Source organism: Elaeis guineensis, chromosome 10 (assembly GCF_000442705.2).
Source record: "Elaeis guineensis isolate ETL-2024a chromosome 10, EG11, whole genome shotgun sequence".
NCBI classification, from domain to species: Eukaryota; Viridiplantae; Streptophyta; class Magnoliopsida; order Arecales; family Arecaceae; genus Elaeis; species Elaeis guineensis.
The window spans coordinates 1,602,495-1,625,346 of record NC_026002.2 but is presented as its reverse complement, the minus strand read 5'-3'; the positions used below and the strand labels follow the sequence as shown (position 1 = coordinate 1,625,346).

The 22,852-nt window shown below is 35.8% G+C and overlaps 2 protein-coding genes across 7 annotated transcripts in view; one reads left to right on the top strand and one right to left on the bottom strand.

The window, feature by feature from the left end:
• LOC105053244 (probable fructokinase-6, chloroplastic) overlaps window positions 1-5,326 on the bottom strand; it is a 35,645-nt gene extending 30,319 nt beyond the window's left edge. Inside the window, exons 1-5 of one of the 2 annotated variants that reach the window (XM_073245027.1) lie at window positions 4,913-5,326; window positions 3,572-3,789; window positions 801-1,013; window positions 461-658; window positions 229-366 (exon numbers count right to left, since the gene is read on the bottom strand). In XM_073245027.1, coding sequence (XP_073101128.1) covers window positions 229-366; window positions 461-658; window positions 801-1,013; window positions 3,572-3,789; window positions 4,913-5,075 — 930 coding nt within the window. In that variant the 5' untranslated portion in view covers window positions 5,076-5,326. The remainder of the gene's footprint in view (window positions 1-228; window positions 367-460; window positions 659-800; window positions 1,014-3,571; window positions 3,790-4,912) is intronic. The other variant, XM_010934340.4, reaches the window with a different exon arrangement.
• A 3,631-nt stretch (window positions 5,327-8,957) lies between these two features.
• LOC105053245 (uncharacterized) overlaps window positions 8,958-22,852 on the top strand; it is a 52,126-nt gene continuing 38,231 nt past the window's right edge. For 2 of the 5 annotated variants that reach the window (XM_073244317.1, XM_073244318.1), the window contains exons 1-10: window positions 8,958-9,190; window positions 9,298-9,413; window positions 9,493-9,622; window positions 9,731-9,829; window positions 9,925-9,993; window positions 10,065-10,199; window positions 10,300-10,368; window positions 13,576-13,631; window positions 13,789-13,948; window positions 18,340-18,504. In XM_073244317.1, the coding sequence (XP_073100418.1) occupies window positions 9,059-9,190; window positions 9,298-9,413; window positions 9,493-9,622; window positions 9,731-9,829; window positions 9,925-9,993; window positions 10,065-10,199; window positions 10,300-10,368; window positions 13,576-13,631; window positions 13,789-13,948; window positions 18,340-18,504 (1,131 nt within the window). In that variant the 5' untranslated portion in view covers window positions 8,958-9,058. The remainder of the gene's footprint in view (window positions 9,191-9,297; window positions 9,414-9,492; window positions 9,623-9,730; window positions 9,830-9,924; window positions 9,994-10,064; window positions 10,200-10,299; window positions 10,369-13,575; window positions 13,632-13,788; window positions 13,949-18,339; window positions 18,505-22,852) is intronic. The other 3 variants (XM_073244316.1, XM_073244315.1, XM_073244314.1) reach the window with 2 other exon arrangements.

The window sequence follows — 22,852 nt, the reverse complement described above, 5'->3', positions numbered from 1 at the left end:
AAGCAAATATATGTCAAATAGCAAACTTACATAAAGAGATGGCTTAAATATATGATGAAAATTATTACGAGCTGAGATAGTTCACAATATGGAAACAATAATATATTAAAAATTAAGTTCCATAAATTAGGTTGTCAATGGACATCTTAAATATTTTGTTATTGAGAAAAAGGACCTATGGAATTAAAGCATCATCATAGACAGCATAATAACAAAATTAATCTATACCTTGGTATAATATCTGCAGCCCTGTGGGCCCTCAGTGACAAGAAGCAACTTAAGATTTGGGTGGAAGAGCTTGCGTACAACTGCATCATCATATGGATCTTCTCCTTTAGTCAAAAAGGAAATTTCTTCTTCACTTATCTGTTTCATAAATGAAACTAAAATCAGTAAGTCTCTAAAAGAAAAGAATACAGCAATATGTTATAGATGCTTTGTAAAACTAAGAGATAGCTACCTTGATAATATCAGCAGCATCCCATATGCTCAAGATTCCATCTCTAGCACTCTCTGCAGATGGCCATAGTGGAAGCCTCAGATTTGGATCATAAGAAAGAAGCACTCCAGCATCCTTAGCAACCATAGCTGCTGCAATATGTGCTGATTTACATGGTTCGGTGATAAGACTTATAGATCCATAGTGGAAGATCCTTGCCTAACAAAGATGTTATAATGGTAAGTACGATGACTGAAGAAAATAAAATATTCAAATAATCCAAGTGCAAAAATAATAGAGGCACTTGTAGCTGTTGTAGAAACAATGAATTCTCTTATCACCACATTTATTCATCATGTACCTTCCTAATGATGTCAAGGTCAAGTTCTTTCTCTTCGAGCAGCATATCAGCACTGGGATTACGATAAAACATGAACTCACGTTCACCATCATTTCTCAATGTAACAAAAGCCAAAGCTGTTCGAGCACCCGGATCAAACCGCATTCCTTGATTGTTCACATTATTTTCTTTTAAAATATCAGCTAGCATATACCCAAACTCATCTTCACCAACCTGTGCATGTCATTGAACAAATGAAAGATGGGGGAATTTGAGCATAAGATATAAAAGTACCAGACTACCAGTTCTCACACAGACATAAAGCAGGAACAGTTGATTTATTTCTTTCCATTACAAACATGCATGGAAAAAACCAATCCACAAATGGTCTGTCACTTTTAGCAAGCAGATATGCAAGTAAGAGCACTGGGTCGTTATATATGTTCATCAATCTTCAAGAGATCAGCAAAGTACCAGCAGTTTAATATTACATAACATGCACTATAGTCTCAGAGAAGCTAGAGGCAAACTGATAAAATTTATGAAGATGGTAAGCATCCTTACAAGCTTAGGCATTGAAAAGGCAATGCGTTGCAAAGGAAACTGGACAAATTGATTGACAAAAAGGAAAAAATTAAATTTTATCAACTAAAATACCATGCGCAATCAAGTCTTCACACAGCTCCTTGAATTATGACTTGTGCCTTCAGAATGAACATTGATGCTACAGAAAACATTGTCCTATTGGTCTTTGTCTAGAACTAGAGCCATTCCACATCCAAGAGATCTTGGTAGCTTAAAAAAGTTCAGTGCATATCGGCATCTAATGTTCATTGAGATGAAAAAGAAAATAATTTGTAGAAAGTTAATTTGTCACCATCATTTCAACATGCATCCCATCACTCAACCATACAAGATCACCATCATTTCAACAGCCGGAAGATATTGTTTGGGGTTCCTAAGGGCCTAAGATCTACTTAACACAACCAATGTGGGACTAAATATCCACTTGCACAGATCCCCATAGTGACACCAGTTAGTTTGTGGAGTCCTAGACCATGGCGCACTTTGAAATACCTTGGTGGATTCCAAGCAACAATGAAGCCCTCTTGGCAGCAAGGTAAAAGGCTGCTGGTTATTTTTAGATCTTCTGGTTCCTAGTTTTAGCTTCTAGTTCTTTTCTTCTTTCTTTCTTCTAGTTTTTTTTTTTTCGGGGGGTTGGGAGCTTTTAGCTGATCTTTAATTACTCTAGCTTATCCCAGAATTAGTTTTGCATTCTTCTTCCTCTGTCACTTTAAAAATTGCACAAGCACCATCATTACTTGCATATTGTGGCAAAAAATATGCTTCGGGAGTAGATGAATGTACGAAAGAGTTAACGAACTAGCATTACAACTGATTCGATGCATAGAGTTGCTACAATTGCCTGCATAGTTGTGTTTCTTGATGCCAAATCATGCATCTACTCAAAAATTTTCTTCTCATATATGACATGTTGATGAAGAATATCAATTCTTTAAACCTAATTCCTTATTTCGAGGTTCTAAATATCATGAGACAGTGATGTCCCAGTTTTTTCATGGAACTGGATTCCCCTGTACCAACACACAGGACATTGGATGCCCCATCCTGTCCTAGACCATTTCTCAACTCATCCCATCCTAACACTCAAGATGATGGGATGCCCTATCGTCCCAACGGCATTTGCAACCTTGCCTTATTTGATAACATGATGAATAGCAAATGAAACAAGACAAAAATACCTAGAAGATCAAGAAAAAGAAAATAAAATAAGGTAGGACCCTGTAGCTCTAATACCAAATTTGATGTATGACTAAAAGAGAATTAGAGTTAGAGAGAGGTGAGGAAAAGAACGGAAATATAAGGATCAAACCTGGCCAGAAACTTTTCTTGAAACAAAATACAATAATAAAATTGTAACAATCACCAATTGATGATGACCCTTACTTATAAATGTCAGAACAAGTAAAGAGCATACTTCCTACTGAAAAAAGGACTTCAACATACCTAAATCAATTTTGTTCCCAAAAAAAATAGTATGTTAACTATATCCTACCAACCACTTTTGAACTCCTACTAAAACAAAAGAGGAAGGTTTTGGAAGCTAGTCACTATTCATGGTAATGTAGCACAAGCAGCGCCAAACAATGGATAATGATTACAAACCTTCCTAAAATGACTCCACTCAATTAAATGGGGAACAAACTCAAGATTGAACTAAATTTAAACCATCTATCTGACTTTTAGGCTCCAAATTGCATCTGGCATAGCATTATAGGCGACATAAGCTTAATTAACATGTCTACATAATACAAGTTTGAGTGTCATATAGACTCATCACATATGAATAAGTGAAACCAAATATGCATTCAAAAGTTTTCTTGTTCTTCAGAAAATGATTTTATTTCAGCTTCAGGTAAAAACCTATTACTGAAGAATCACCTCAAAAATAGCATAAACAGAGATTGTTTTTTGTAAAAAATTTAGCAGCCTGTCTTTTATATACTGATAAACATCCAAACAGGATGTCTCTTATTTTCTGCAGAATAAGAAGTTGTGAAGATATAATCATAACTTTAACATAGAAATGTGGCAACAGTGATTCTTCATAATTGAACCAGCCGGTAGGTCTCAAGCAATACTTAGTTCATGACCATAAGAAGAAGCCATTGTTGACTATCTAGAAGGAAAGCCAATGCATAATTGTCTATCAGTCGTTTGCTTATCTGATAGCAAGCAACCAGGCTTCAAGGAAACATTATGTACTTTACCTTCCCAATAAAGGCTGATGAACCACCAAGACGAGCTATGCCAACAGCAACATTAGCCGGTGCTCCTCCAGGAGCCTTCTTGAAAGCTGGAGATTCACCTAATGATAAGCCACTAATCGTGGGGACAAAATCAATTAGCATTTCCCCAAAACACACGACAAGTGAAGAATCACTAGTCTCGAGAGAGCTATTGTTGCCTGCAAATGCCCCTCCAAAACCTAAGATAACAACCAAAATCAGAGGAAAGAGATTATGAGAAGTTTCAAACGTTATAATTTGAAAAGTCCTGCACCCCATCAATCCAGATAAGGTAGTGGATAAGCATGCAGCAAGAAAAATCAATTACCAAAGGTTAGTATCTTATGCTATAAAAGTGCAGGAGATGTGAATAATACTATCATGTTTTCAATTCAGTTTGGATAGTTGTGAAATAATTTTTCCCATTCTTCCATTTCATTGAGACGATGAGATGAACAGAATGACATGATCAATTCAGCACCTAAAGGTTGCTCGACAAAACGAAATCATCATAATTCTTTCCAGAATTTGGATGTATTAAAGATGTGCTACACCTTTAATTAAAAAGCACATTCCTTTATCTTTTGTTCCTTCCAGAATCACATTTTCTTCCAAAGGATGTTCTTCTAGCCAATAATGCCAAGATGATTCCAGATGTCAACCATTCATTGCATCTATAATTGGATTATTAAGATCTGATTAGAAGGAACACATGGAGAAGGTTTCTAACATGTTGCCAATGAAAAATTCAGCCTTTGCCACCGAAGTAAAAGTTTGGAGACCTACAAACTGTTCAAAAATACAATGAAAAAATTACAGCAGTCACAGTAAATAATATGAAGACAGAGCACGTAGGGCTCAAAAGTATAACAATGATAAAGAATAAGGTAATATCCAAAAGGATCAAGGTATCACTCACTTATTACGGAAACCCTTCAAGTTCCGAGTTTCTACCACCCTTTTCCAAGGGAAAAGAAGAGGCGAACGCCACCGACTACAAACTTGGAGTTCGATGAGAAAATATAGAGGAACAACCTCTTAACAGTAAATTACAAGTCTGGATCAAGTAGGATAGTCCTGTTAATTTAGCTACCAACTAAAAGCCGGAACCTTGAGTGACCTCATTGTTCAATAGGCCTTCCTTAACAGAACTCTAGCTTTCGATCCTTCTCTTTTATCCCAGCAAACTTCTTATTCCTTTCTTAACCCAAGAAAAAACTGACTTGTTCAAACCTTTCCCACTACAAGATACATGAAGAGACTAGAATGATTTAACGCACCAAAAAATTTAATCCTATGACCCAAATCAGCAAACATGGGTACCTGAAATTCTACTGAGAGGCCGAGGCGTGGAGAAAAGAGGAGGAACGGCTACCGCTCTAACAAATCCCCTTTTGAAACCACCCCTCTCCGAGAAGTTCTGGGCACGGAGTCGGGAGTTTGAAGCGAGGCCGGTAAAATAGAAAGCAGCAGCGTGGAGAGCCATCGGACGGCTTTTAACGCTCCTCTCCGGTGTCCGCCGGCGACAAGCTTAAGGCCTTAAACAGCAAGCTCCGAGGAGCAAATTAGCTGCTTCTGAGAAGTGTAAGGAATTGGGGAGGAAACGGAGAAAAGCAAGAGATTGGGAATGTCCGAAGGCGGGGGCCAAGCCCTAAAACCGCGGGCGTCGGATGAGAGCTGAAGGCGAGGCGGAAAGAACAATGCCATCGTCTGCGGTTTTGGGTTCGGGACGGTGAGAACATCCGCGCGTCTCCGGGCCCACCCAAAAATAACACGATAGCTGGGTGAGCCAGAGATATTTCTTGTCCCCACGCATAATTTACACTTCCAGCGGTACATCATGCATAGCTGTCATTCACTTGTCTGCTTCCGAACTCAGGGTGGTAGCCTAGGTTTTTCTGATTGGGAATGGCAATTCTGGCCGGCCGTCCCACCGGTGTCCGGCCCAATCCATTTTGAATCCGATTATTTTTATCGAATTTAATTAAAATTTAAAATAAATATAATTTTTTTTAAAAAAATTAAAATAAATTTTTAAAAATATTAAATAAATTATAATAATTTTTTTGAAACTTAAAATAATTATAAATTTCTTCAATATTTTGAGAATATACATTCTGCTACTTAATTTTTGCTATACACATGACACATAAAATGTATTAATATTTTTCTGTTAAATAAATTAAATAATCTCACTAACACATCATTATCTAATCTATTTGAGTCTTAAAATATTTTATATTTTTATTTGATAATTTTATATTTTTAAATTTTAAATTTTATATTTGATCGAGGGGTTATATGTATATTTTTAAAATATTGGATGGGATCATGTCATTACCCAAACCTCGAGAAGGTCAGGATAATTTACTTAAAAATATTTTAATAATTATTTCTTTAGAAGTTTTTATTAAAAAGATGAAGTCATACTCGATAAAAGATCTTGACTTCTTTTTATGCTACTTATTCAAAAAATATGAAGATTCCTATCTGCGAGGAGGAGTAACATACTCATTGTATCTAGACATTAAGTTTTTATTTGGATTAAAAAAAAGACCTTCGAAGGATAATTATATGAGAGGTTATCATCAATTGCGAATGAAATATTCAATGAAAGGTTTCGGAGAAAAAAATTATGATAGTATCATAAAATCTATTCATAGTTGCACCATCAAAATTTTGATAAAGCTCCAAACGCAAGGATAAGCTCTCACCAATTGAGAAAATATTATATCAAAGGATTTCGTTATTCAGGCTCTAAGAAGCCCGCAAGGGAAGTCTACTACTTGAAGTTTGCTTGAAAAATTGTCCCACATGACCACAATATGAACCTCTTTTAAGATTGTCAAAGTGATGCAGATTTGAATGATATAGACATACAGCAGCAGCCTAGGTGGCAGACACAAAAGCCTATTTGGTTCGATGACTGCATGGTACAGGGACTTATTTTGTAGCCTAGAATTTTATTTCATATTATATTTTATTTCTAGGCTATGTGCTTAATTTGTTTAGGATTTCTTTATATTAGTAATTTGATATGAAATTTTAATCAAGGTGTGAAATTTTGATTTGATTAAGGTTTTCTTAAAATGCAGATTTAATTTATTTTAATTTTTCTTATTAATAAGATCTTATATATTTTTTTTAATTTTATTAAGATGCGTTGCTTAATTTACTACTTCCATCCAATTATGAGATTATAAGCCTATCAATGTAGGCTTGTAAGACATTACCAACATATTATAAATTAATGAATTATTTGGGCTATAAGAAGAAACTAAGTTTTCATCTTTCTTTGTGTGAGGCGTCGAGCGGTGTGAGGCTGTATTTTGGGATCTATTCCAGATTATCTATCTTCTTTTATCTCTTCTCTCGAATTTGACGTGTTTTGATTTTAAAAACTTCTTCCAAATCATCATCCCAATCTATTATGCTCAGCAAAGTATATTGTTGTTGGAAAAAAAAAAAACCCATCTCCATCTATATTAACCAAATCTAATTAATCTAAGCACTGGATTACATTAATATCTTAGAACTTAATGGCATGCACGCTAGTAAGCTTAAAATAGCACCGTGGATTTTTTGATGATCTAAAGTGCTTCTACTTGATGCTCTTCTGTGATATTTTCATGATATGCCGCATTTGATTAGATTATAGTTTATTTGCCTAATTATTTTTTATTTTTAAACTCAGCTTTTCATTAGCATATAGATCAATTGCATAAAAAAAAAATCCAAATTCTTTGATAGATTGTCCTGCATCGTGTGTGTGTGTGTGTGTATTAAAAAAAATTTAGATTCCTTGATTGATTGTCCTGCATCACAAAGATTTGCAAATTTATCAAATTAGATAGTATTTTAATTAAGTGACATGGTTGTTTGTTATATTAATATCATGGTTTCATGGCTGGACTCTTTATTATTTTTATAATCTCTCATGGGAACATGAAAATATTTTTGAAACTTGTTATATCATTAATGCTATACACATATAGTTTAGTAATTTATTTCATACTATGCTTATATAGAATTAGCCATGTACAAGAAAAATAGTGATGAAATTAATATTTCAAATGAAAATTTAACCTTTGGCTTAGGTGATGTTTTGTGGTCATCTTTTTGTGCTTATTCGCTTGGTTAATTCTTTGTGGAAAAAAATATTTGTTAGTTTCAGTTATGCTACTTTCTCCCTATGGCTTGATTTTCGGTTCCACTTGTTTAGATATTAGATGCAAAATAAGAGATTCCATAAGAATTTATAGAATGGTTTATTAAGACTTATGGATCTATCAATTCTTGTAGGATATAATTTATAAAAAAAAAAATAATAAAGAATACTAGAAAATAATTTATTATATTGGATAGATTTAGCTCATTTAACTAGAAGAACAGGAAAAGAGTAAAGTAAAAATATAAAAAAAAATATCACTAATTTGAACAAAGTGACATTTCTATAAAATTTAAGAATTTTGTTAGTTTTGACGTGTCATTAATAGATTAGCTATAACCTTCGTACCCAATCTTTGTTTTAGGTGGTTCATATTATATTAAAATTTAACTCGATGTGGGACATAATATAAGTCATCCATAAAAGAAAATAATATATGATTTTTGAAGTTTTTATTTTTAAAAAGGTGGAGAATATAAAATTACTCTTTTAACTGCAATTCATGCAACTATTATGCTGTGATTAAAGATCTTGCAAGGAAGATCTGGCCTACTATAAAGGTTATCTATTTTTTTTACTCAATTTTTACTTTTTGCATTTCTCATGACTCAGTATATTATTTATAATTTTTATTTTTTATTTATATAAATTTAGAAAACATTATTCTCTATGAATATATATGATTTTAACAAGCATCATAATCTATCAAAAATCATGGAGTCTTTTTCACTAAGACATGGAACCCAAAATGCCTAACTTTATCGTGCCACACACAAATTTGACATGCTTTATTAGATGCTCGGGGGAATCATAGCAAATTTTATTGCTTATAAAAATTACAACTTATATTCGAGTTGTAAATGCTATGGTTGCAAGTCAATCAAAAAAAATATTGTTCATGAAAATCTGGTTCCAAATTGTTTTGATACACAAATTAAAAGGTTACCCAAATTGATCACATGTCAATTTTTTTTTTTTTTTAACTTTTACCGTTTTACGTCCATTGGCCCTACTATTTTTTTTTTTATTTTTTTCATAAAAATATTTTTCATTCCTAAAAAGGAAAAATAGTAGTTTCCATCTTTATATCAAAAAGCGAAACTCTACCATAGCTTTAAGGCGCTGAAAAAATTCCACAATTCTGGGTTTCAAATATCCACGTCGAGCAAAAGGAACCGGCACGACACTCTTGGTTAACTTCTTGGGTCGCAAGGTTCAGAAGGGCAAAAGCGGAGAAACGTTTCCTGCACCGTTACATAAACCAACCTCCCCTTTCCCTTCTCCCGTCGCGCTCGTCGTCCATGGAAGACGAAGTCCTCCATAGGGTTTTGGAAGGGGGAGGCAGAGACTACTACTACTCCTCCACCTCCCCCCCATCCCCAACCTCGTCCGCCACCTCCTCTTCCATCCTTCAATCCCTACCTCTCCACGTCGTAAGCATCTACTCCTCCCTTCTTCTCTTCTCCCAAGTTCCGATTTTTATCGACACCTGAATTCCTGAATTCGGACCATCGGTTTTTGAAATTGGATTGGCGGCCAGCCCTTCGATCATGGATATTATCTGCTGGTGAAGGCCATTCAGGAGCTCCGCGAGAAGAAGGAGGGGCATGTCGTCACGGTTGGAATCGGTGGCCCCAGCGGATCCGGCAAAACCAGGTGATCAATCCCTCCTCTTCAAGAGCGATCATTACTTGATCTTTTTTTTTTTTTGAGGAAATTACCTGATCGCCAATAGCTTAGCGGAGAAGGTGGCATCGGTCCTCGGTTGTTGCGTTGTCATCTCTATGGAGAACTACCGCAATGGAGCTGATGATGGGAATGACTTGGATTCCATAGACTTTGATGCCCTCGTGCGCAACCTCCATGTATTATTTTCCCTTCTTTTTTCTGCTCAGTGGATACTATTTATCGATGGGTGTAATGTATTTACTCTTTAGGATCCAGAAGCTAACAGTTTGGTTTCATGAGTGCAGGATTTGGTAAATGGCAAGGAAACCCTGATGCCATTATTTGACTTCCAAGAGAAAAGGCGGAGTGGTTCGAAACTATTGAAGATTTCTTTGTCCGGGGTGGTGAGCCTTCCCTCTTGCCATGATGTAGTTTTCAGATCATGTTGAATGATCATCGATTTCTTCTTGTTTGGTTCTCCTGATAGCTTCCTTCTCAGGTCATTGTGGATGGTGCCTATGCTCTCCATTCAACACTACGATCTTTGCTTGATATCAGGGTTGCTGTGGTAAGAGCTGTAGCATCCCAGCTTCTACAAGAAAATATTTCTTCTTGAGAAAACTATGTTTGGTACCTCAGGTTGGCGGTGTCCATTTTAGCCTCCTTTCTAAGGTTCGACATGACATTGGAGATTCTTGTTCGTTAGACTACCTCATTGATAGCATATTCCCTTTGTTCAGGAAACACATCGAGCCGGACCTTCATCATGCCCAGGTCAATTTTTTGGTTACTTCCAATATAATGATCTATGTGGTGATTTCATTTTGTATTCATTTAGTAACCCTCCTTTTTTTGTTGCCGGGGACTCCTGCAGATTAGAATCAACAACAGCTTTGTATCATCTTTCAGAGAGCCTTACTATAAATTGAAATGCAAAAGTGAGGTTAGTACATCATCCAGCAGAATTTTTGGGTAATGCTAAGTTGTCCATACCCTTCCTGCCTTATTTTTCTGTAATGCAGTGCGTATCTTATCCACTATCATACAGCAGCTTTCTTATACACACCGACATAGATGAATTGTATAATTGGTTCAAGGTTTATACTTGGTTTTCTCAGAAAACTAATTTATTATGCATTTAGAGCCGGTTTGGTTGCCTGAATTTCCCACCTATGGCGTGGGTGGAATTCCTATCTCCACTTAAAAGTAAGGTGTTCAATAAGCTGTGGTGTCAGTTGCAGGTAATTGGAGAGATGCTGTTTGTTTACTTGTAACTGGAGATGTAACACCAATTCTCCCAGGTTGGTCATGTAAATCATGAGATCTCTGATCTCTGAAGTGGAAACTAGTGAGGTTATCTTCCATGTTCAGATGAACGGACACCAATAACACCTATTTTTAACACTAATATACCTGTTTAAGTATTCAAAGCTGAGCATGTGCCAAACACTGGTGGAACCAGTTTTTTTTTTTTTTTTTAAATTTTATTTTCTTTTCATTTATTTTTGGATAGCTATGTGCAGGATGGTGGTTATATGTTAGAAATTCCCAATTCCCACCCCTAAGTGAGAAAAGTATTGGATGTAGGGATTCAGGTCCTAGTGGAACGTCCCGTGGGACACTGAGACGGAGTACCATCTCATGTGTTGGGACAGGCCATCCTGCTAGCGTCCAGTATTCTGATCAGGACGTTTTAGGATATCCTCTGTCCCAAGTGTCGGAATTGGGTGGGACGGCGACGCATCCCGTTTCATGAAAAAACGGGACAGCCTCGTTCCACGAGATTTAAAATCTTGATTGGATGTAAAGACTCGACCAAGGTTCAGTGTACCAATGCATACCATCTTGTAGCAAGCATATTGTACCATATCGGTACCAAACTGAGACTCAGTATGGGGGACATACCGAGTCTAGATACACAAAATTGACCCCTATATCGGGCGTACTGACACTATATCAGCATGGCACTAGTACGAAGTCTAGTATCGAGTTGACAAACCTTAGATCCAATGGTGCCCTCAGCCAATCTTAGTATTAAAGTTTTGAGAGACATCAAATGAGAAAAATGGTGTCTGAAGAATTTAATAATCTAGTTAACATGCATGGGGACTGAAGGCTTAGAGGAAACTTGGTTATGTACTGAGATGAATCTGAGAACAAGGTTAGGTTGAGAATTACTAAGGCTGGTGACCTTAGTATGTGATCCTTCTGCTGCAGTCATAAAAGAACCTTGGAAAATAAGGCTCTAAGATCTGAAACGTCCAGTCATGTGTTCAGAAATTTGGGAATTCACAAACTGAGGAACAAATTTTTGACACAGTAAGCAAAACCTATACTTTGCAAATGTGGCTTTGGAGAGATTAGGATTACATGAAGCAGGGTATTGAAAATCACTTCATAAAGATTAGACCTGATGCAAATGCTTGAAGCTTCACATATTCATCCTTTGACAATGTCAATGTTCCTTTAGAGTTTGTACATCTTATTGTACTATATATTGTTGAAATATTGGAGTCCAACATTGAAACTTGCAAGTTGCATGGCTTCTATTTCACAAATCTACCCTACCATGGAGAGGTCAGTATGTGTATATGGTGGTGTAAAAGCCAACATTATGGGCAACTCTTCTCCATAACCTTTTATAGACTTTATCTAGATCCTTATTTATTCTCTTGAAAATTGCATGAAGAAGTACAGTGAATACTTGAAATGCTAATTGTCTGTGGATAAATTTCCGTTTCTAGTGTTGGAAGAAATCCTTGCTTACTTCCCACTCTCTTTTTCTGTATGTGGGTTGTAATTAAAGAGCAAGCATGAGGCGGACAAAAGATCTCCCATATGTATCAGTTTTGCTATCCTTGAAACAAATCAGCAACGTGTGATAAGGATGATCACATTGACAACTTTTAACAGTGGAACAGAACTAAAACAAAGTCGTACGTTTCTTTAAACTTTGGATGCAGGAAGTGGACAAAAATTAGCAGACATAGGAAGACATGGATAAGATCATACAGAAAAGTTCAATTGTCAGCATGACAGAGGCACATAAAATGTGATGGACCATCATAGATCGGAAAAGATTAGAAAAATTACCCCAGAAATCAGCTTGTTAGGGGAAGAAAATGGCAACATCACCAGATAGTCCTTATCAGCGTAACGGGCCTGACAATTGACATATAGTCTGTGTTGCACGTATGGCATTGCCAAGACAGGCTCAACAGAGCTAACCGCTAATGTCGCAGAGGAAGGACAAAACACTGGTTGATCTTGCAATTACCTGTTGTATCTAAAGTTCCTCTTGCTCACCACCTCAGGAGAACAAATACTCTGGGGAAAGGCAAGCAAAAGGAATCCTCTCACATTCGGTCCTTCGATGCCATGTAATGATTTAGATCCTCGTTCTTCAGTTAATTTTTTTTCAGAACCCATATCTGAAGTCACTTTCTCCTTGTTTAATAGTCCTCTAGGATTAGATTTATTACATGGCCATCAAAATCAGCCTGAAAGACTTAAGTGAAACAGAAACAAAATAAGAATTAAAAGACCTAATTAGAAAATAAGAGAGGAAGAAAAGAGGAGCTAAGGGGAAGAAACAGTGGAAGTAAGGATGGGAAAAGGCTGAATGCACACTTGGTTCACTAGCCTCTGCTCTGCTGGGGTGAAGATTGGGTTGACAACCATATCTTGTAGAAAATAAGAAATAGACCATTTAGAAACAATCCTGTGAAGACTATGACGGGATTGAACCATATATTTTAATTATTTTGTGGATCAAACTACATTATTGTGCAACTTTCTCCATGAATTTTAATTGTCAGATTTCCATTTACTGAACTTTCAGACTGTCTTAAAAGTGCTCCAGCTTCCAACACAATACAAAATGAACACATGGAATCCTTTTCCTTTTTTAACTTTTATTTCTATAATGCCATCCAAATCTCACCGTGATATGTTTTTATCATTTGCTTCACATTTACCCAGAATATATTTTGACACTCACGGACTCACCATATATTACCATAATTAATTGGCTTTCAATCTGGTTTGATGAGTTTCTTTTCTTATATCAATGCAATTTCATGGTTGTAATGTTGGGTTTCATTTCACCATTAAATTCCTTTCTGAATTTAGATTGTTGACTTCTGAACAGTCTCCGGATGGACACACAACTTACTCATTTGATGGAAGTAAAGCAGAAACCGAGAAGTGAGTGCATTACAGTTTCTTCTTCTTCTTTTTACATGTTCACTTGATTATACCAAATTTACAAATGCTTTTGAGTTTTCTGTCACCTCACAAGTCACAACAGTGCTTTGTTTAATGGAAAATTATTAACTTCATTTCTACATTGCTATGTTTTCAGCTATATTGAGATGTACCTTCGGCCTCCATTTGCATCTGAAGAAGCAAAGATAAATGATTGGATAAAGGTTAGACAGAGTGGTATCAGATACTATCTGTCACTAGGTGATCAGAGAATTGTTGACAAGAACTTCATCATTCGACCAAAAGCTGAATTCGAGGTATCTTAATTTCTTATATACTTGTTGCTTGTGGTTTGTTTATTTATTTATTTACTTATTTTTCTACTTGATTCTAGTACTGCCTGATTAACAACTGTTAGTTATGTAACTGTTTATGATATGTCACGCATCAGCTATCTATTGTTTTTCACTTAATGTTCTGCATGATTTGATTTTCTAGAATTTGCATCAGGTCCTTCAGAAATACATAATTATATCTTATTTGATTAAAGCCATGTTGTAGTTTTGTGGAGAGAACAAGACTAAAGTGCTAATATGAGTACCAGACATGATCAGTACGTCAAGTACATCAGTTTAATATTTTTCCTAGAATTCAGTTCTAAAAGTATCATTTTTGAACTTCTCGATGCAATTACCAAACTTAAAACACCTAAAAGTAGATTTGTTATTCAATGGACATATTTTAGCCTCACATTCCATGAAGCTTTATAAATATGCAAGCAGCCGTATTACATTGATCTACTTATTAAATCTTTTCAGTAGGTTAGAAGGATTGAACATGGTTTAGTTGTAAGGAGAATATATGTCATGAGAATATCTTTGTGCTGATTCACTGATTGATGTATTGTTGGGATCATTGATGATCAAGTTTAATATTTTCTGCTGTCTGTCTGTATCATGAAATCATGGTCATATCCTTTCTTCGTTGCGCTAAGTCCAGTCAGCATTCAGATAACTGGAAGTAGAAAAAAGACTGGTGATTAGAATATGGATGATTAAAAGTCCATTCAAAGTGATATACTTGGGCTAACATGATTGATGACAAAACATATATTTAGGTTAACTTAATGTAAGGCAATGCAGCCCCCTAGAGATGTTTTGGTAACTTATTGATTCTGTTAATATTTGCCATTAATAATTATTTTCTTATGAGCAATTGATGGCATATTAGTTGGCACACAATTATACATGGCAAATGTTAGTGCATCCTGGTGCACTTACTCATCGAGATATGGCGACAATCTGCGTGATGCATTCTGATACCCCTTGCTGTTTGGCTGTGGCATATGATTGAGTACATGGTACAATAGTAAAGTATGATATGAAACTGTGTTTGTCTTGTGACTGACATGGGTACGGCAGGCCATAATTTAAATCCTTGCCAGAGAGTGACTAAGCAAGAGCAAGAAACCTAGGCTAGATTGCAGAACTTACTCTTGCAAGATATATATTATCATGTAATAATCTTAGAGGTAGACCAAGGTAAGATGATAATATCAAAACGATCATAGTTTCACCCATATGCAATCATATCTTTCAACAAAAATGGCCAAAAGATTGTCCCACCAAGAAAATCTTTCTTTGAATATGGGCAAGTGGCTTGGCCATTTGATAGCTTATTCAAGCTTTCAATTGGTTGAAGAATCTGACATGTTGGACTGTCAGAACATGGGTGCAAGATTGTGGCTGAAATGGTGAAAACCGATTGGGTTAATATCAGAATGCCTAACAATCAGTATTTGTCTCAGTCATTCCTTTTGGGGCTTTGTTTGCAGAATGCCTTTGTTTAAGCTTTCACCTTGATTTGATAAGGTCATGAAGAAAACTTGTCCTCTTGTTATTTTTGTTTCCTTGGGCTTCTACCTACAAGTTAGTTGGAGTTCTTTGGGTGTAAATTCCTGGGAATTATGGAGTCCTAGAAGCTTCAAGTTTATTGGAAAATAAATGTTAGCCCTAGCTTTATGACCTAGTTACTCTTCCTACAAATGCTGTCTACAACCAATTGAAGGTAGATAGTTTGATATTCAGTTTTGATTTTGAGGTTTAATGATGGTTTAAATTTTAAACTTTTGGGTGGAGGCTTTGCACATGTTATCCTTTTTTTCTCTTCTCCTTCTTAATGTCTTCTTTATATGTTCTTTATGTAATATTGTGTAGAGCATTCTTTTGGGCTCAATCTTATCTTCTATAAGTAGATGCAACTGAGGAGAGGTGATGAGTATGTACCTCATCAAGCATGTATCATCATTTCAAGTGATGGAGCTAGGGTTCGCCGAATCACTCCAACTTGGACAGTTCGGGGCGTGTCGAACCGTAACGGCGGTTGATCGGTGTGATGTGGGTGTTCGATTTGGATAGCCGGCAAAGATGGAGTGAGGGAGAAGGAAAGAGAGGAAGAGAGAGAGAGGATGGGAGGAAAGGAAAGAAAAAGGCCAGTGGTGGCCCGTCGAGGCGACTGGAGGGCGCTGAGGCCTTCGGGGCTCCCGTTCCTCCACAAGATGCGAGAAGAGAGAGAGGGGAAGGGAGAGAAGAGGGAGTGGAAGGCAATGGGGAGGCCGTCGAGTGGCCACTGGATGGCCCAAAATTGTCCCACGGCAACTGCGGGTTCGAAATAGGGTTCGTCTCTGTTTCATCATATTTTTTAAAAAACATGATACATAGTGAAGCTGGCAATGGATTTATCATAGCCGCCTTCATTGTGTATCGAATTTTTTAAAAAACATGACAAATAAGGGCAAACCCTTGTTTCAAACCTGCGGTGGTCGTGGGGTTATTTTGGACTGTCCGATGGCCACCTAGCGGGCCTCTGACGGCCTCCCCATCGGCTTTCGCTCCCTCCTCTTCTCTCCCTTCCCCTCTCGCTCTCTCTATTTCTCTCTTCTTGGATTTTCTTTTGTGGAGGACCATAGAGCCCAGGCGGCGGCCTCTGAGGCCCTCCGGTAGCCACCATTGGTGTCTCTATTGGCCTCTTTTTTTTTCCTCCCTCCCCCTCTTTCCCCTCTCTTCTCTCTTTTTCTCCTTGGCTCATCCCTTGTTTCCGTGGTGGTTTGGGTCCGATATGGTCCGGTATTGGGGCATACCGATTTGTATTGTCCGCCAACTGGCACGGGATCTGGTTCTGAGTCGGCGATCCTTGGATGGAGTAATGGATGGATGAAAAAAAATTCAAGATACTTGGAGATTCGAGTGATGATGTAGATGAACATATCTCTTTATTGAAAGTTCTTTAGAGTGTAATTCAAATTCCCTATCAGCACCTTGTTCTCTTGACTTTAAATCCAATGTTGAGGTAGATCCTTTCTTGAAGTATTGTTCAATGTGAAAGGGATCTATGTGTTTGTTTGGCAATAAACCATCATACTAAAAATGCAATCTCCATTGATTTAAATTTTTAAAGGGCAGGCTAGTGCATGAGGCTCCTACCATTATAGGGTCTAGAGAGGGTTTGATTTATGTAGCCTTACTCCCATGTGTGGAGAGGCTATTTTTGTGTTTCAAACCTGTGACCTCCAAGTCACGTTGGAACAACATTAGAGTTGCACCAAGGATCACCCCAAGGGATTTAAATTTTTACTCTCACAATCAAGATTTTAAATCCCATGGGGCGGGATTGTTCTGGTTTTTCCTTGGAATGGAATGCACCACTGTCTTGCCCAAACCCGACATTTGATATAGTGGATGTCCCAAGTTGTACTGATCGGGATGTTGGAGCGATGGCGGGATGGTCCTATCTCGACACTTGGGATGGTACCCCATCTTGATGATAGGGTCAGAAACGTAAATTGACCTAGAGTTACGATGATGGAAGTTGGAACCTGGGGGTAAACTGTATGCGTTGGATGTTAACTGAAGTATGAATATGAAGTGTTGAATGTTAATTGAAATATGGATATGGAAGCATTACTAGATTAGATTTCCTGCACATCAACTAATACACATCAACTAAGCTGATGGGCACCAGGAATATTGTACCATATGGGATGAGATAAAGCAAAACTTGAAAAGTATGTTTGTTCCCCACAGATTATGCACAGAATCTCTGTATAAATTATTTATCAATTCAAAGCAAAGAGATAATTTTGTGGATCAATATATGAAAAGGTTTTTCATTAGAAATTTATATTATTGGGTTAAGCTTGGCTATCTGAGATGATTCACTCGCATGCTTATTTTGGGCTGTGGAAGTTTCCTAATGCATGTGTAGCCATCAATATCCTGCTTGTGTGAAACTTTTGGTTACGTCACCTTTATGAATTAATGGCTGTTATATCGTTTATGTAGCTGGGGCAGTTGAGATGAATATGGCTGTATATTTCTTATTAGCCCAGTTCTTATTACTAGTTTTCTTATATAACTCTCTTCACATGTGAAAAAATTATTTGAACTCGTATTTATATTAGTTTCATTAGATATCCTGCTCTCATTGTCAAATTAGCAATTAAACTCTTCATTACATGCTACTAGGCTTGATGTCAAATTAGAATATTAACTGATTTTATTACTTGTCACTAGTTCTTTGTGAAATTACAACAGGACATAAATGATTGTTCAGTGTAATGGTAGTACTCTTTTATCCTGATTCAGAAATCTAATTGTCTATTCTTTTTTCAAATTGTTACTCACTTTTCCCCACAAATCCCGTGGTGCAGGTTGGAAGGACAACGCTAGGTGGTTTGCTTGCTTTAGGTTACAATGTTGTAGTTAGTTACAAGCGGGCATCTACATCAGTCAATAATGGTCAAATTTTGATAGTAATGGAGAGCATTGACACTCTCAATGAGACATTCTTGGTGTTGAGGGGTACAAGCAGAAAGGTATGGATATTTGTTACATTTGGATCATTAATTTTTGGCAATACAAGGGATTCTAAATTGCTGTCATACATTTAGGATGTCTGTAACTTTCCTGGGCTAGTTATTCAAATTGTTTAAGTTAGAAAATCCTTTTTTTTTGGTTCGCTTGCTACTAATCTACGTTTTCCTTTTAATACAAAATAGAGCTGCTGATGGACTAGGTCTCCCCAAGGTACAATCCAAGGCCACAACCCAATAAGATTGAATCGAACCCAACCCAGATGAAATCGTTGGTTTAGTTGGGCCTAAATCTTGACCCATTTTACGTTTAGGCAGGGCATGGATCTTCTAGCTTTTGATCTAACCTTGTCCTAGACAACCTCGAATAAATGGACCAAAATGGTTAAGGTAGCTTTGTAGACGTAGCAGTACTCGACCTGAGCTATATGTGTGTGTATATATATATCCATAAATATGAACTTAGAAATATGTATAAGCTGTTAGTTTCTTGGCTTTAGTGATTGGTGTTGATCTAATGTATCTATAGTGCACAATAATACAATATTTCATGGACTTTTCTAAAAATGCTGGTATATACATTATATTCTCTGTATCAATACAAGAACTATGAAAGCAATTAACATTTGTAGACATTTAGAAGATTTTATACCCAGAAGTTTACCTTGATCTTGAATCCAACCCAGTCTCAAACCTCAAAACTTTGGGTTGGAATCAAATTTGGACCAATCCGTTCCAACCCATTGTCACCATCTTGTCTTACAAACATATTTGTTAACCCGATTTAACTTTTCCCAATATATAAGGTAGTTAACTAGTTATAACATCCAAAACTATCATAAAAAAATAAAATATATGTATTTGTGCATATATACTTGTGCAACATCTAGAAATGAAACATTTTATTGAAGTGCTTTGTATTGATTAGCGTCGTATAGATAAAATCCTTCTGAGACTAAGATATATGATTTACTAGACTTTCGGATTTCAGCAACTTGGTAATAAAGTTTATGATCCTTTAAGATTCGAGAAATACCTTAACATTTAAAAATTATTTTTTTGGCTCAAGCCTGAAAGCTCTATATGATTGTCCAAGGAAGTTGGCAATTTTATAAAGCTTTAGGTGGCATTTGGTATGGGGAGATGACTCCAAAATCAATGGTGATGTGGGTGGAGGTGACAAGATCACCGTGTTTGGTTGCACTTGTACCCTAGTGATCCTAAATCACCCCCATTTCTAAAATTACCGCCCAACATAGACATGTTAAACTTGTCCTTGAAGATAGGTTTCCAAGATCAGTAGGGCAATGATATTGGGTTGAAATTTGAGGACAAAAATATCCTTTTGTCCAATGGGAAAATCATTTCCAAAAATACTGATCTCTAGAGAAAAAAGTTCTAGTTGGGAAGGGCTTGATAATCCCATTAAGAAAATTTCTTCTAATTGGGAAGGTTTGATAGTCCACTGAAGTTACTTTGACAAGTTTTGATTAAGTTTTGGTTTTGTTGAATTGGTCCGGAATGACATGCTTTGATGATTTGATTTATGTTGATGTATGTTTTCCAGTGATTTATTTGAGAATTTTATTTAATAGTTGCAAAATATATGGAGTATACTAGGGCAGTTTTAGTATTATACGGTCAGTGGTCTTGGATTTCCATGGCATATCAAATGGATCAATAGTGGATACTCGAGGATCTTTAATCACTAAAACAAAGCATGCCAAACACGGTGATCTTAGATCATTAAAGATCACATTCTCTCTAGATGAGGATCAGTAGTGATCTAAGATCACTATAGTGATGCTATTTGGGTCACCAAAAATCACCTTAAGCTTGTTAGTCAGACTTATTATACTTAATGTTCTTACTACCATAGTACCAACATGAATTTATGAGCATAATGATGATGGATGCTGGAGATCTCCATGCTTATTTTCTTTAAGCATCATGATCAAGGTTTGCAAAATCGGTACTGGGAATCATACCAGTATGCTATTAGTTTGATCGATACATCTAGGATGCCACATCAGTTCAATACAGTAGGCCTTGTAGTAAGACCAGCTTGGAGCCTTTTTTCACTCCCAACCATGGTATTGCTTGAAATTGGGTGGTACAAGTTGGTACTGGGTGGTATGGGACTGTTTTGCTCGGTTCACACCAGAATGGAATGGTTCACTCATATATTGAACTAAGCATTTGCATCATATCAATAACTTATGGATTGGTATGGTATGGGGCGGTATGGATCGATATGACAAGCCTTGATTGTGATGATGAAAATTGGTTTCTAGCATCTTCCATTTTTACCATATATGGTGTAGACTTTTTCTTTGTTTGTTTGAAATCGAACTACATATTATAATTTTGAAACCCTATGACATGTTTCTTTTATTCCTTTATATTTTCATGTGCCAACATTTTTTTAACCAATTATCTTGTCTTGAACAAATAATTAATCACAAATCTCAGTTCTAGAAGAACTAAGAATTCTTGAATTTTGAGCATGTGAAAACAATAAAATTTGCATCCTAGAATTAAGAAAAATCTTTTATGAGGTTTAATGTATTTATTTAATGTTAAGTCTGATATATATTGTTGATCCAATCTCCAGTGCTCAAGCTTTTGGACTCAAGTTATTAGTTAACATCGTATCTGATGGTTATTTAGTTAACTAAGTTGTCTTGTTTTGTTGCTTCACTCATCTACCGTTCCACATGCATGGCCTAGGCTGCACGTGAAGGGGTTCATAAGCCTTATATATTGTTGACCCATTCCTCGAAGCTCAAGATTTTATGATCAAATTGTTGTTAATTAACATGGTATAAAAGCTATGGTTTCTGCATCCGTTGGTTTAAAATCCCCTCCAGGTCACTGGTTGTCATCTAACTTCTATTTCTTAACTTTTTTATCGCTCCACATGTATGGTCTGGGCTGCACATCAAAATGGTGCTAGGTAGGAAATGCGTACCGGGCCGAACCGCCCGGTACAGGGTATACCGAACCGGACCGGCAGCCAGCCGATCTGGTTCGGCCATTTTTTCCAAAAAAATATTCGAACCGCATCGAATTGGACTGTTCGGCACGGTTGGAGCCATACTGTCCAAAACTGGGTGGTATGGGTTGGTTCGGGGGTGTAGTGGGGGTGGGCGGTATGGCTCGATTGAACTGAATCGTACCAACAATGCCATGTGGGGTGTGGGGGGGTGTAGTGGGACTTGGGCTGTCATTTAGTGGCAGCTCAGATGCTTTCTCTGAGAGAAATCCGAGAGCTCTCTTAGAGAACTCCCGAACTTTCAGCGTTCGATGACATGAGCTGAAAAATTAGGAAAAAAAAAATTCTAACAAATTGCAGCACTGGTTCGAAGAGATGTGATTTTTGATCGAGAATAAGATAATGTATTATTTTTTAGTAAATATTTTATTTTTTATGTTTTTATGGCTAAAATAAGGATAAAAATGAAGAAGAAAATAAGAGAAAATCATGCCAAAATTTTATGATTTTGATATAATTTGATCATATATGATAAATTTTTGAAAGATCTACATGATGACACTAAAATTATTGATTTTCATTAATTATATATTTTTTAAATATATATTTATTCGTAAAAAAATAAAAAAATAAATTCAAAAAAAATAAAATCAGAGATTCAGAATCATGTTTAGAATGATTCAAGCTACTTGAATCTAACCTCAGATTTTTTTTTAAATTTTTGAAATAAAAATTTTTTGTAATTATTTAAATAATAAAAAAATATTATCAAATAAAAAATATGTAAAATTAGTATTATATTTTAGTTAATTCAAAAATATTATTTGAACATATAACATATATTTTTTAATTTATGAGTTTTAAATTATTATTGAATTTTTTTGAATTTATATATAATATTTTTTAATTATTATTAAACTGTCGTGTTTTTTATACTTGCAGAAATGAGTAAGAAGAAAGATTCAGAGCGTGACATTTGTTGGGATCATTAATTATATATATTTTTAAATATATAATATTTATTTATAAAAAGTATTTAAATAATAAATTTTAAAAATATAAAATCAGAGATTTATAATCATGTTTAGAATGATTCAAGCTACTTAAATCTAACCTCAATTTTTTTTTGAAATTTTTAAAATTTAATTTTTTTTATAATTATTTAAATAATAAAAAATATTATCAAATAAAAAATTATAAAATTAGTATTATATTTTAGTTAATTCAAAAATATTATTTGAAGCATATAACATAATTTTTTGAATTTATGAGTTTTAAAATTATTATTAATTTTTTTTGAATTTATATATAATATTTTTTAATAATTATTAAACTGTCATATTTTGTTATACTTGC